General features: G+C 38.6%; 2 protein-coding genes across 3 annotated transcripts; both read right to left on the reverse strand.

Annotated features, from left to right (window-relative positions):
* Positions 1-381: 381 nt before the first annotated feature.
* Positions 382-4,917, reverse strand: LOC137737181 (uncharacterized). 2 transcript variants are annotated; one of them, XM_068476594.1, is made up of 16 exons: positions 4,416-4,917; positions 4,263-4,324; positions 4,109-4,176; positions 3,812-3,927; positions 3,488-3,593; positions 3,317-3,368; positions 3,106-3,223; positions 2,964-2,994; positions 2,851-2,874; positions 2,420-2,544; positions 2,000-2,081; positions 1,588-1,710; positions 1,444-1,497; positions 1,275-1,344; positions 1,150-1,183; positions 382-1,012 (listed from the first exon to the last, which is right to left on the reverse strand). In XM_068476594.1, the coding sequence occupies exons 1-16, from the start codon at positions 4,615-4,617 to the stop codon at positions 648-650; spliced, it is 1,632 nt and encodes a 543-aa protein (XP_068332695.1). In that variant the 5' UTR covers positions 4,618-4,917; the 3' UTR covers positions 382-647. The 2 variants fall into 2 exon arrangements, with proteins under 2 accessions (XP_068332695.1, XP_068332687.1); XM_068476586.1 differs by having other exon boundaries at positions 3,812-3,933; positions 4,416-4,914.
* Positions 4,918-5,406: 489 nt separating this feature from the next.
* On the reverse strand, positions 5,407-8,961 carry LOC137730834 (bZIP transcription factor 29-like). Its single transcript, XM_068469821.1, has 4 exons — positions 7,327-8,961; positions 7,095-7,227; positions 6,920-7,004; positions 5,407-5,891 (listed from the first exon to the last, which is right to left on the reverse strand). The coding sequence occupies exons 1-4, from the start codon at positions 8,556-8,558 to the stop codon at positions 5,608-5,610; spliced, it is 1,734 nt and encodes a 577-aa protein (XP_068325922.1). The 5' UTR covers positions 8,559-8,961; the 3' UTR covers positions 5,407-5,607.
* Between the last annotated feature and the right edge of the window lie 3,309 nt (positions 8,962-12,270).

Below are 12,270 nucleotides of genomic sequence, written 5' to 3' on the forward strand. Positions count from 1 at the left end.
TCCAGCTTTAATCCCATACCCACAAGCTTTGTATTTAGTATGCAGCAACACGTTTGAAAGCAATTGATGCTTGCTCGCAGCTTTCCGTTCCTCGACTTTACAAGCAAAAATGAGTGCCTTATTGGTCCCCTCTTCCCACAGATAATCCTAGCCAGACGTCTCAATCCGATAATTTTACCATGCTCCGATATACAATAAAGAATCCAACGCCCTAAAATTTCAGTGTACAGTGCTATATATACTACACACCGACGCATACTAAGTCTTCAAAACCTTGATTTCATTACGGACAGATACATTCAATTGGGCCCCACTACAATTTTCCCCATTAATAATAATAACAAATAAATATATAAAAAGGAATAGAGAATGTCCACCAAAATAAAACTTTGGTACAATTTATCACTCGCATTCTTTCATTTCAATCGGATGTTAAAAAACAGTGTTCAATCCAGTGTTTGTTTTCATCAGATAAGCACATCATATTTGTAGTGCGGGAAAACGATGAAGATGAAAATAAAAACAGTACAATGAAACAACTTGAAATGAGGCGCAAATTAAGCGCCGCGGAGTAATTAAGTACACTTCTCTACATTGAGAGAGCAAAATTTCGGATAGGGACTCGGTCCATAGGGAAAGCGCACAACTTACGACTTGCGAGGCCTTCCTCTCTTACCAGTTCCAGTTTTTGCTGGTGCAGGACTTGGGCTTTTATTTGCGGAAGGAGGGCGACCCCGTCCACGCTTTACCTCAGCTGGTGCCGCCTTTTTGGCTTCATTGCCTCTACCTCTACCAGAAGTCTTCCCACCTCGTCGCCTTTTAGGTTCTTGCTCACCATTGTCCTCATCATCACTTCCATCACTGTCGTCATCAGGCTCATCACTGTCTTCTTCATCTTCCGAATCAGAAGGTTCTTTTGACTTCTTCCTCTTGGAATTTTCGGATGCTTTTGAAGCACCTCTTTTAGGAGTTTGCTTAGAAGCTGGAGCGGCACTCACAGGTTCCTCACTCCCTGCAACAAAAGTGGAAAGAATCGACAAACCAGGTTTAACTTTACAGCTTCGCTTAGTTTGGACCAACTTTCCAAAAGCCAACTGGCTAAAGGATGAATGAACGATTTCCCATCTGCAACCATTAAAATCAGCATACCTTCAACAGAAGCTTTGCCATCATACACCTCAAGCTGCAAAAACAAAGTATTTTTCAAGTTAGAGCAGCCATGCGTTAAACAACGGAACTTAAACAACTGGATTTTAGCAGAGATATGGAATTACCTGATCAAGTCGGTCACCAACAGTTGTTCTATCAACAATAACCATGGAATGGCCAAGTCCACATGCAACACTACAGAGCACAATCCTCCATCGTTAAGGCTGGAATGTACAATTGAATCTTATGGTACGCAAGGAATGTAGACAAGATAATACAAAAACAAATAATCACCTCATAACATGCATACCCTCAAGGATATCCACCTTTTTGGGAACTGCAGAAGACCTAAAGAGCCAAAACATAAAGCCAAAAATCAAGGAGGAGGAAAAAGACGTCAAAAGAAAGAAAGGTATAATAACACGAGATATCACATACTTCTGTCCATTAGGGCCATATCCCAGCTCTCCATTTTGAGCATGACCCCAGCTTATGCAGGAGGAATCAGCACCAACGAAATGGTGCATATTGCCTGAATCCATGCAACGCAAATTCCAGCCACTATCAATGAAGATAAGAAAATTTTCTAAGAATTTATGCCACATCCTAGGTTAAAAACAGAACCGAAAATCCTAAGCTATTTTGATGAGTCCTCATAAAACACATTATCACAAGATAAGAAACAACTTCTAATCTAATTCAAAATAGTTCCCCTGCTCATTTCTGCAAAACAATGACAAGCAAAAGACAAAAATATATGTAGTGATAAATGGCAAGCTTTAGCTCTAGAAGAGTCAAAACTTCTAAAGTGCACAGACAAATTCAAGATAATCAAGGATGAGAGCTGAACCTTAAGTCCATAAGTGGTTTAGGATACATCCAGTCGTCACCTGTATTCTTAATTTTACCCCACATATACAATTGCCCTCCACCTGGAAAACCAAAAGAAAAGAGAAAAATATGATCACGATGAACATCTCAGACTGTAAAAGTGAGGGATTATTCTGGAATATAATGTTAACGTGATTCCAGTTACAAAGATCAATCATCAATCATCAATTTATGCAATGACCTTCCAAAATATAACTATGCAAAGTAAATATAAGAACGAGAGAAAAAAGGTCATCCATTAATTATGATGTGATATAGCACCAAGAAAGTCCCTATACAGAAAGAAGAAAAATAAATAAAGACACTACACAGAAGGCCTCGTCTGAAAGCAAACAAGAACAAGTGAGGAAAGGAGCCTGGAAACGTATTAATTGGGTACCTGCAGTACATGCAGAGTTTACAGAACCAGCTGAAATAATTGCATTAGGAGGCAGAATATTATTCCTTTGGAAGACATCAACACGACGAGGAGCCCATTCATCCTTCTGCTCCCTATGTCCAAGCCTATAAACAGCACTCCAGGAGTTATATGCAAAGCAAAAATGACAACAAAGAAGCTGATGAAAACAGGAAATATCCATAAGCAAAGTCATCCACTTTAAAAAAAGAGGAAAAATAATGAAAAGGGCTTGAAAACTTTGAGTTTTAACGCTAAGGACAAAATAAAGGGTAGAGTGAATAGTACCATGATTGATTTTTTTAGTGTAAAAATGTGGTTTTTCATTAAATTGAACAGTACCAGGAGCTTTTCGTTAAAGTTCCCTAAAAAAGTTAAAAATCCAAAATGCTAATGGAATAGTGAGTACCAACCTTCCATAACCACCATAGCCCCACCTGTAACCATATATGATTGCAAGTTAGACAAACATGCCAATCAAAAAGTTAGGAAGCAAGACAAGGGTAATGCCATATAAAAAACTTACGTATAAACATAGCCATTTGCATCCACTGCCACTGCATTCTCAAAACAAAGAAACTAATTAAGGAAATGATAATGACATATATTGCAGCGGAATTAGACACATATACAATCACAGAGGGAGAGAGAGCAGGCATGGCAATAACCTGTATGATTTGTTCCACATGCAACTTTCACAATAATTTCCCCAGCTAGAGAGGCTATTGCTTTAGGGCGTGGTTGGGCTTCATAAGCAAGCTTCACTGAGCTGTCCTTAGTATTATACTGCAAGCACATCCAGCATTTTTCTCATCATCCAAAGATTAAGGTGTATACAAATGTATAGAAAACACCTATACTATCTTCCCTAAAAAATACCTCATTATCTGTACCATGCCCAAGTTGCCCGTACTGTGGAAGGCCGGCAGTTCTGATAAAAAAGAAACATTTTGTAATTCAAGCAGTAACCATAACAAATTGAGAACCAAGCCAAACAAGCAGCTGGCTGAAAAGAGAAAAAAAAAAAACTCAAGTATATGCAGACCCTACAGTATAGAAGCTCCTTCAACACTAGATAACCACACAGTGAAGTCACCCCCACAAGCAACATTTTTAACCTCAGACACTTGACAGCGAACAGGGGAAGCCTCAACTTCTACAGAGGACAACGCAAGTGTGTAACCAGAAAGGCTGTTAGCAAGTATGCAACCAAGACAACACGGAATAGAAACATTTGAAATGGGCCCTAGATAGCAGATCACCACAAAAACTTAAGCATGATTCAATTAGGTCATCCATACAATGACTTGTCATCAGATTCTCATAGCAAGCTCCGAAAATTTCATCTAACTAACTTGACAGAGTAGAACCTACCATTTTTTGCTGAACCAGAACCCAGCTGCCCATGCTTATTCCAGCCAAAGGCGAAAGAATGTCCATCCTCAGTAAGGACTACAGTGTGATTCTTCCCGGATGAAGCTCTAACAACTCTGTACCTACAACACAGAATTTTAAAAAATTGAAGAGTTCTCCAAATAAGACCCACTAAGCAATTCAAAAGGGTCAGCAAGCATCAAAGATTCAAAGTTCCAATTGTATAAAAATGACTAATCTTTCAGGTGATTTTCATCGAGAAAACAAATGTGTCCAACATTACACACGCAAACATACTTTGAAAGTTCCGACACTACAGTTGGCCTATCGCGCTGAATTGTATCACCATGGCCCAGCTGCCCCTTCTGCGAATCGTAAATTTATGCATAAAATATAATTAAGAGTCCCCATATGCATCAACAAAGAATCCGAAACTAAAGTTTGAACACACCTCATTGCGTCCCCAAGTATAACACCGCCCTTCCACATCCAATGCCACACAATGACACGAAGCTAAACCCAACACCAACACAAACAATTAATTAAATTCAATTAATAAATACAGAAAAGAAATTGTGAAACAAACAGTAAGAGCGAAACTCACAGCAACCCGAGGCGACGAATCGGATGTCGATATCGACGAGAGGGCGGAGGCGCGTGGGGGAGATCAAGTTACCTTCAATGGCGCCTTTGCGGCGACCAATGGCGTCCCAAGACGTACCTCCGCAGAACAAAAGCTCTCCCGATTTCTCCACCTGCTTATTCTCCCCATCCCCCACCTTCTTATCCACCTCGACCGCAGACATTGCAGGACAAACTCCGGCAAAGCCGACCGCCTAGCTTTAATCAGGAAACAAACGGAGAGGCTATAGAGGCGGTGGATTAACGGCTAGTTTTCAAAGGGGATAAACGAACGGCTGTGATGGAGGTGAGATGGCGGGAAATGGATGTAACGGCTAGTTTGAAGAGATCGGAAGCGGCACAGGGTTTTGGGGGTCCGGACCAACGGAGGAGGAAGAAAATGGATGAGAAATGAAACCCTAATTCAAGTGGGAAAGGAAGGTATTAAAAGGAGGGATTTGGTTGGGTTTACGAGAACAGGGACTTAATTAATTTAAAAGGGAAAAAGTGAAAAAAAAGAAAATTAATAAATTTTAAAGGAAAAACCCGCCGTGTAGATAATAACAATAGCATTTTGTTTTGCTGCTGCTGCTTCTCGCTTTTTAAAATCTTAACTTCAAAACTTATCTAAAACAGAAACGTCATTTTATGTATTAACGTTGATGTGAAGGTATTTTAACTTATTACGTGTTGTTATGCGTTCTATTCTCATATAATCGAAATACAACTAAAATGTTATTTTGACACCAACACGAAAACATATCAAACATATCTCGTGATTAGTTTATGATATCAACCCTTGTTGCAACTTTTTCTTTCGGTCTGTTTCTCGTGGGGATATTTAATTTCTTAAGAGTACAGATGGTTTTTTGGACATAATATTAAAGTACAGTGGGTGGTTGTGGAATTTACGAACAATTCAAAAGGAAAAAGAAAAGAAAAGAAAAATATAGCAAGCAAATCTCAAAGCAGTATTCTTTCACTAGGAAAATTTTCGATAGTCACCAAATATCCAATGAACCAAAAAATGAATTAGGTTACATAAATTCCATAATAATATTTATCTCAATGTAAATTAGACAGTTACATAAAGGATTTAATATATGACATCATATTTTCAAAACAAATTTTGGCACCAAAGGGACCAACACAAGCCAACGTTTGTGTTGGCCAACCTATTGGCTCAACTCCGGCTTAGCGGTAGCGTTGCCGTTCTGGTGATGCGAAGGTCGATTTTGCTGAGGCTGCTGCATGAACTGCTGCGGTTGCGTGTTCTGTTGAGCTTGGTGCTGTGGCTGCTGTTGCATTTGATAGAGGTTGAGATGCTGCAGTTGAAGCATTTGCTGGTTAATAGATAATTGCTGCGCCAGGTGGTTTGAAAGGTGGCCTTCTCCTCCACCGAGCTCTCCAGCGGCAAGCTTTAGTCGCTGCACTTCTCCAGTCAAGGCTTCATTTAAAGCTGCAACATCATAGACACAAATTAAAGGAAGACACAATTAGTCCAGATCCCACCTTCATCAGCAGGAATTGGTCGTAAACTAATATAAAAGGAGTCCATTTCCCATGTGTGCTAGGACATTCATCAGCTGATATTTGTATAAATATTGACACAGATGGACCGAGTGTTAATCAGCCTACACAGTTTGGCAATTTAACTAGGGAAAATCATGGACCGAAAACCCATCGAGCTAAAATCTAGTTTTTGAGACGGGGGAGGAGAGGGGACAAGAGTCAATCAAGCTCAATCCCTTCAACCACCTCAGCCAGGGTCCAGCGCTGAGTTCAATTTCTCTGCAATCTCTCTCTTCCAATCAAAAGATTGACTTTAGGCCTACATGGCTGTGTAAATACATAAAATCATTGAAGGTGGATATGAATGATTTATAATTACAAACGTTGGAGGCCTAAAATCATACCTTGCTTCCATTCATCCAAAAATCACTACGTCCAATCACATGTATGTTTGGACGTAGTGATTTTTGGATGAATCACAAACAGACAGATACAACAACACTTTTTTCTATTTCCCATCGAGATACCACAGCACAGTTGGGATTGTCGAAACTAAAGTTACCGGTTCCAAGGTTTTGAGGAATTGGTAGAAGTGAAATGAAAATCCAAAGTCAAGGAGGTGGATTACCAAAGACAAGAGCAAAGAAAACTTATAGCTAGATAAGGTTACACCACCAAACTTACATGTAATAACACAACAACAAGAAGAGTTGTTACTCAAATCCACATATTATTAGGTATAACTATTATATTAGTTTTCAAATATCAATCATTTAACCTTGGGGGAAATAGAGGAAACTGTCTTTAGCCAAATCTAACTTTATGTGCAAGCAAATTAGAAATACATAAATCCTGAACTTTAAACATTTGTTTTGGTTGACGAGTTTTCACTAAAAATCATATAGTTTATATGGCACATATGATAACTGCGATGTTCAATATACATGTAAAGAGCTGAATAAAAAAGCACAATACCATCTTTCAGTTGGGCCTGTTGTTCCAGAGCTTGCAGCCGAAATTTCAACTCATTGTTCTCACTTGTAAGACCCACAGAATCTCTCTGGACACAAGCAGATACCATACAGTCAGTGATCATTTGATGAAGGTTAAGTAACTTTGGAATCAGAAAACCTCAAATGGAATTGCATACCTGCAACTTTGTAAACTGGGCAGACAAAGTGGTTGCCTCCGTCTGCAGGGTTTGCACCTTGTGTTCCAATTCTTGAATGTATCGCATCTTCCTCTCCTTGGAACGAGCAGCTGACTGACGGTTAGCCAAAATCCTGGATGAATTAAAAAAAACAGAAAAACATGAGCAAATTCACTAAACAAGACAACCAGTACAAACAAACAGATACAAGCAGAAGTTAAATGCATAATACCTCTTTGCACGTTTGGGGTCTGATAGTGCTATCTCAGCAAGTTTCTCACTTTCCATTATCTTTTTCAACTCAATTGCATTGAACTCACCACTTCCAAACTCCATGCTGATCTTGGCTGAGTTACCATCAAGCGAAGTGCTGGGTGATTGTTGGCCTAGCGGCAGGGGTTTCAATGGTTCATCATCGAAATTCAGACTTTCCATATAACTATCCATTGAAATGCTCCTACAGTGTCGGACATTAGATACAACATCGCCGCTAGCAGTCCTCTTGAGCCCTTCCCTCCTCTCACTCGGAAAACCAGAACCTGGCCTCTGCCTGCCGTTGCCATTCCCCTTTAGACCACTTTCCACTTCATTATCACTACTCTCGCAACCGTTTGTCTTCGAGCCACTGGCTCTGCTATCCAAATCCTTATCCTCATTACCGGACGAGTTCATTTTGTCAATGTTCTCCAAATTCATGTATGCATTAAATAAATCATCCGTAATCTCTCCCCCTGATTTCCTCTCATCCATTCCCTCTGCATTCCCATTTGATCCCTGTTTCATCAGCTGATTTGGCTTTCCAATCCCTGAATTGTCTCTCCCAGAAGCCGATCCATCCAAACTTGTTCGCCGCCCAATGGGAATCAACTGAGGCGAAGATTGAATGATAGCTGAGAATCCTAACGGAACATCACTGTTAGAGCGCCGGTGCCCTCTGCGAGGGGGAAGGCCATCTCCAGCCCAAAATGCACTGCTATCAGAAACCGGGGAACGAAGTGAAGGTCCCTGAGAATTAACAACAGTCTCCTCCATGGAAACCTCAACTGAATTCGGGTCAGACAGAGAAGGACCGGAGGGGTCGCGGTAAGTCAAAGGGCTCAATGGGGGCAGGGAATCAAGCGAGAAAAACGGAGGCTGAGACAAAGACCTAGAGTGGGATGACCCTGGGCTCAGACTCTGTGTTCCCAACTGCCAAGAACGCGATTGAGGCCTCATGACATTCGAAAAAGGCATCGAATTGTGGTTATTCGGGTGCGAAGGAGGAATCCCAGGCCTCTTACTGTTCTCAGGACTCAAACTAGGGGAAGATTGACGCATGGGGAGACCCATCTGAGAAGAAGGGCTGAAATTGGGAATATCTAAATTGCTGTTTGGCTTAGGAACCGAGAAAGACGACGACCCAAAAGTTGGATTAGGCCGCTGCTGCTTGGCACTACCACTACCAGTGTCATCACTGCCCTCCATTTAAGCTCAGCTAAAAAACTCTAAAATCCTCGATTCGTCCCAAAAAAACCATCCAAGTTTTCTACTTTTTATCAAAAATCTCTAAACCCAAATCGAAGAGACGAAATTAAACCCTAGAGAGAGAATCAAAAAATGGGATTAGTCAAAGATTATGGCTGCAGAGTACCTCATTATATATGGAGCTGACCGGCCTGCTTTGGTGCTCAGTAGAACTGCAGAATGGCAAGAGAAGAAATAATCAAAAATGTCAAAAGGCGGTGATTTCACGGCGTTTTGATCATATAAAATTGTATTTGTTGACTACGAATACAATGTTGCCACGATGAACTTCAGACAATTTTCTCCCAAGGACGCGTTTTCCTTTCTGTATATATATTTTGATATTTTTTTTTCCCGGCCTTTATCACCGGCTTCTTCTTCTCCTTGTATCGAGGGGACAAGTGTGTCTGTATTTTATATTAATTACGGATATTAACAAACAGTTTTATATTTTACTAATCAAATCAATGAAGGTAAGAAACGAATGAGATCCTCCGGATCATTTTTTGCCAAAATTTTGAGAATCTTTCAATTATATCTATTTATTGTATATCGTGCAGTTAGAAATCATTACAAATATTTTTATTTAAAATTAAATATAAATAGTATCTAACAAAAACTGACCGCAAAATATATAATGAATGAATCACAAGTCATAAGCAAAGAAAACCATAAGAGCATCCCCAGCGTGGGGTTTTGCTCAGGGGAAAGGCTCCAAAAGCATGGCCCGAGGGCCGGTGGTGATGCTCCAGCGTGGGGGAGGCCGAAGGCAGGGGGAGGCCCGAGGGCCAGGCCCGTGAGGGATTGCCAGGCCTTGAGCCCGAGGTGGGGCTGACGCAATGCTGACGCCAGGGTGGCGTCAGCCCATTATTTAATTTTTTTTGTGTCAGGCGCGTGCACCCCACCCGCGCGTGGGGGCGCGTCGCCGACACAAAAAAAATTAAAAAAAGCAAGTGTCAGTTACCGTTGGGAAGCCACGTGGCTTCCCACGGTGCGTTAGATCCTAACGGTCACTTAATGTGGACCGTTAGATCTCAACGGTAAAAAAAAAAAAAAAAATCAGATTTAATATCCACCGTTTGATCTGAGATCAACGGTGGATATTAAAATGCTTTATAAATTAAAAAATAAATGAAAAAATAGTTTTAAAAATCTGAAAAGTTACCGTTGTGACACGTGGCACAATCTGGAGTGTTGGAATTCAAATTTTTTTATATCTAACGGCAGAGATTAATTAATTGAATAAAAATTTAAAAAAAATTGTAAAAAATTCAAAAAAATATCTGAAAAATCTGAAAAAAATTGTAAAAAAAATTGTTTTTACTTTTCTATAAATACCTTCTCATTATCATCTACCTTACACAACAATTTCATATTTTCTCAACTACTTTCAATCACATTCCTTTCGTTGTCTCAAAGTTTGAATCCATTTTTTTTCAACAAAATGACCACTGGTGCAGGTACGAATTGGTCGCTTATTGAAGATGTTGCGTTGTGTACTAGCTGGGTTGAAGTTACTCATAGTTCGCTTACGAGTAATGAGATGCAGTTGCGAGAAATGTGGAGTCTTATTCATACCAATTTTCTTGAGAAAATTGGTGGGAAAAGAACCAAAGAATCGATGTCCAGTCGTTGGAAATTACTTAGCCAATCATTTAGTACGTGGAGAGACGCTTTGGCACAAGCTAGTAGTAATATTCGAAGTGGGGAAAATTACTCAGATCAGGTAACAATATATTATTTATTTGATACCCAAATTTACATTATAATTATTTGTTTGTATTATTTATTTGTTACATACTTACATTATAATTATTTGTTTGTATTATTTATTTGTTACGTACAAAATTTATTATTTATTGTTACTTATTTGTTACATTATAATTATGTTGTTTGTATTATTTATTTATTTGTATTATTTATTTACTAAACTTGGAACTCTAGCCCCATGTTATGATTAACATGACATATATATATATATATATATATATATATATATATATATTTGCTAGTTACTTATTTTCATTATTTACTAAACTTGAAGCCTTCTTACTTATTTTCATTATATTTGTTACTTATATATATATATATGTATATATTTGCTAGTTACTTATTTTCATTATAATTATTTATTTGTTACTTATTTTTATTATTTACTAAACTTGAAGCCTTCTTACTTATTTTTATTATATTTGTTACTTATATATATATGTATATATTTGCTAGTTACTTATTTTCATTATAATTATTTATTTGTTACTTATTTTTATTGTGTAGGAACTTCAAGCACAAGCTTGGTACGCTGCCAAAACCAAAAGCAAAAATAAATCATTCAACCGGTGGGAATGTTGGAATATTGTCAAAGATTGTCCTAAATTTAGAGTTGTGCCAGTCGGTCCAGAAGTGCACATGAACAGCACCCCTCTACACTCTACACCCGATCATGTTCATGAAGATGATGCAGAAGAAGTGCCCGAAACGCCCCTCCCTGAACGCGCGTCGGGTTCGACCCGTTTTCCAATTAGGCCTGAAGGTAAGAAGGCTTCAAAGAGAAAAGGGAGTGCTTCGAAGAACGATTATGCAAAGTTCATGGAAGAACTTACTCGCCAAGGTGAATTGACTTTGGCGAGGGACCTGGCGAAAGATGAGGCTGATAAGGCTAGAGAGGCATCAAAACAAGCAGCTGTTGAGAGAGAATTTTATGCTAATGAGAGAGAAAGATAGCTACTTAGGCAAGAAAGGGAACATGTTAGAGAAGAAAGACGGGCTCAACAAGATCGTGAGATTATGAACATGTCTTTAGAAGGGAAGTTTCCAAATTCTAAATTTTTTTGGAAGTCAGAGAAAGCCACGTGGCATGCCGTCATTCGTTACAAATCTGATGGAAATCTATCCTCAAAGATTGTGAACAGATTATGACACGTGGCATGCCGTCATTCGTTAAAAATCTGATGGAAATCTATCCTCAAAGATTGTGAACCGATTATGACACGTGGCGCGACGTGATTGGTTAATAATCTTATCAGAAATCCATCACCAATAATTGTATTATTTAATAATACTTCGGATAATGACACGTGGCGCAACGAGAACGATTAAAAATCTTATCCAATATTACAATTAAAATTATTTTGTATTATTTTATAAAAAAAAAAGTACTAATATTTTATTGCCTATTGCCAGGGCTATTGAAGTGTAACGGTGGAGATGCAAATTCTATTGCCAGGGCTACTTACTATTCATTAAGGGTAGTTACTGTTCATTAGGTGGATTGAATAGTGTATTGCCAGGGGGAGGGCTCCAACGCTGGAGTTGCTCTAATGGACCCTTTTGACAATTTATAATTCGACATAGTTGAATTTAGTTAAATTAATTGAAGCGTTGTGATTTTTTTTATTTCTACATTCAAATTCAAATCGACATTTTATTCAAATCCAAATCAACATTTTTATAATTTAAATACTTTTGACAAGTGATCTTTTGCCACGTGTAAAGGTATTGAGCTTTTACATGTCAACGTGAATTTAAATCATGTCATTAGTTAATCTAACATCTAATCAAACGAAATTTATCGTCTAGACAAATAAATAATAATTTAAATACTTTTATAAAAGTAAATAATAATATAAATACTTTTATAAAGATAATCTTATCGTTTATTAAAAAATATTAT

The sequence above is a fragment of the Pyrus communis genome, chromosome 1, assembly GCF_963583255.1.
Source record: "Pyrus communis chromosome 1, drPyrComm1.1, whole genome shotgun sequence".
In the NCBI taxonomy this organism is placed as follows: domain Eukaryota; kingdom Viridiplantae; phylum Streptophyta; class Magnoliopsida; order Rosales; family Rosaceae; genus Pyrus; species Pyrus communis.

Bases quoted from the DNA above. Each gene is read 5' to 3' on its own strand.
- LOC137737181 (XM_068476586.1), bottom strand. From the start codon at position 4,617: ATGTCTGCGGTCGAGGTGGATAAGAAGGTGGGGGATGGGGAGAATAAG. The intron at 3,224-3,316 runs GTATTTTTTAGG...ATGTGCTTGCAG, and splicing joins GGCATGGTACAGATAATGAG to TATAATACTAAGGACAGCTC. The intron at 1,498-1,587 runs GTATGTGATATC...TTGGCTCTTTAG, and splicing joins TATGGCCCTAATGGACAGAA to GTCTTCTGCAGTTCCCAAAA.
- LOC137730834 (XM_068469821.1), bottom strand. From the start codon at position 8,558: ATGGAGGGCAGTGATGACACTGGTAGTGGTAGTGCCAAGCAGCAGCGG. The intron at 7,005-7,094 runs GTATGCAATTCC...GCTTGTGTCCAG, and splicing joins CCCAGTTTACAAAGTTGCAG to AGAGATTCTGTGGGTCTTAC. The intron at 5,892-6,919 runs GTATTGTGCTTT...ATGATGTTGCAG, and splicing joins ACAGGCCCAACTGAAAGATG to CTTTAAATGAAGCCTTGACT.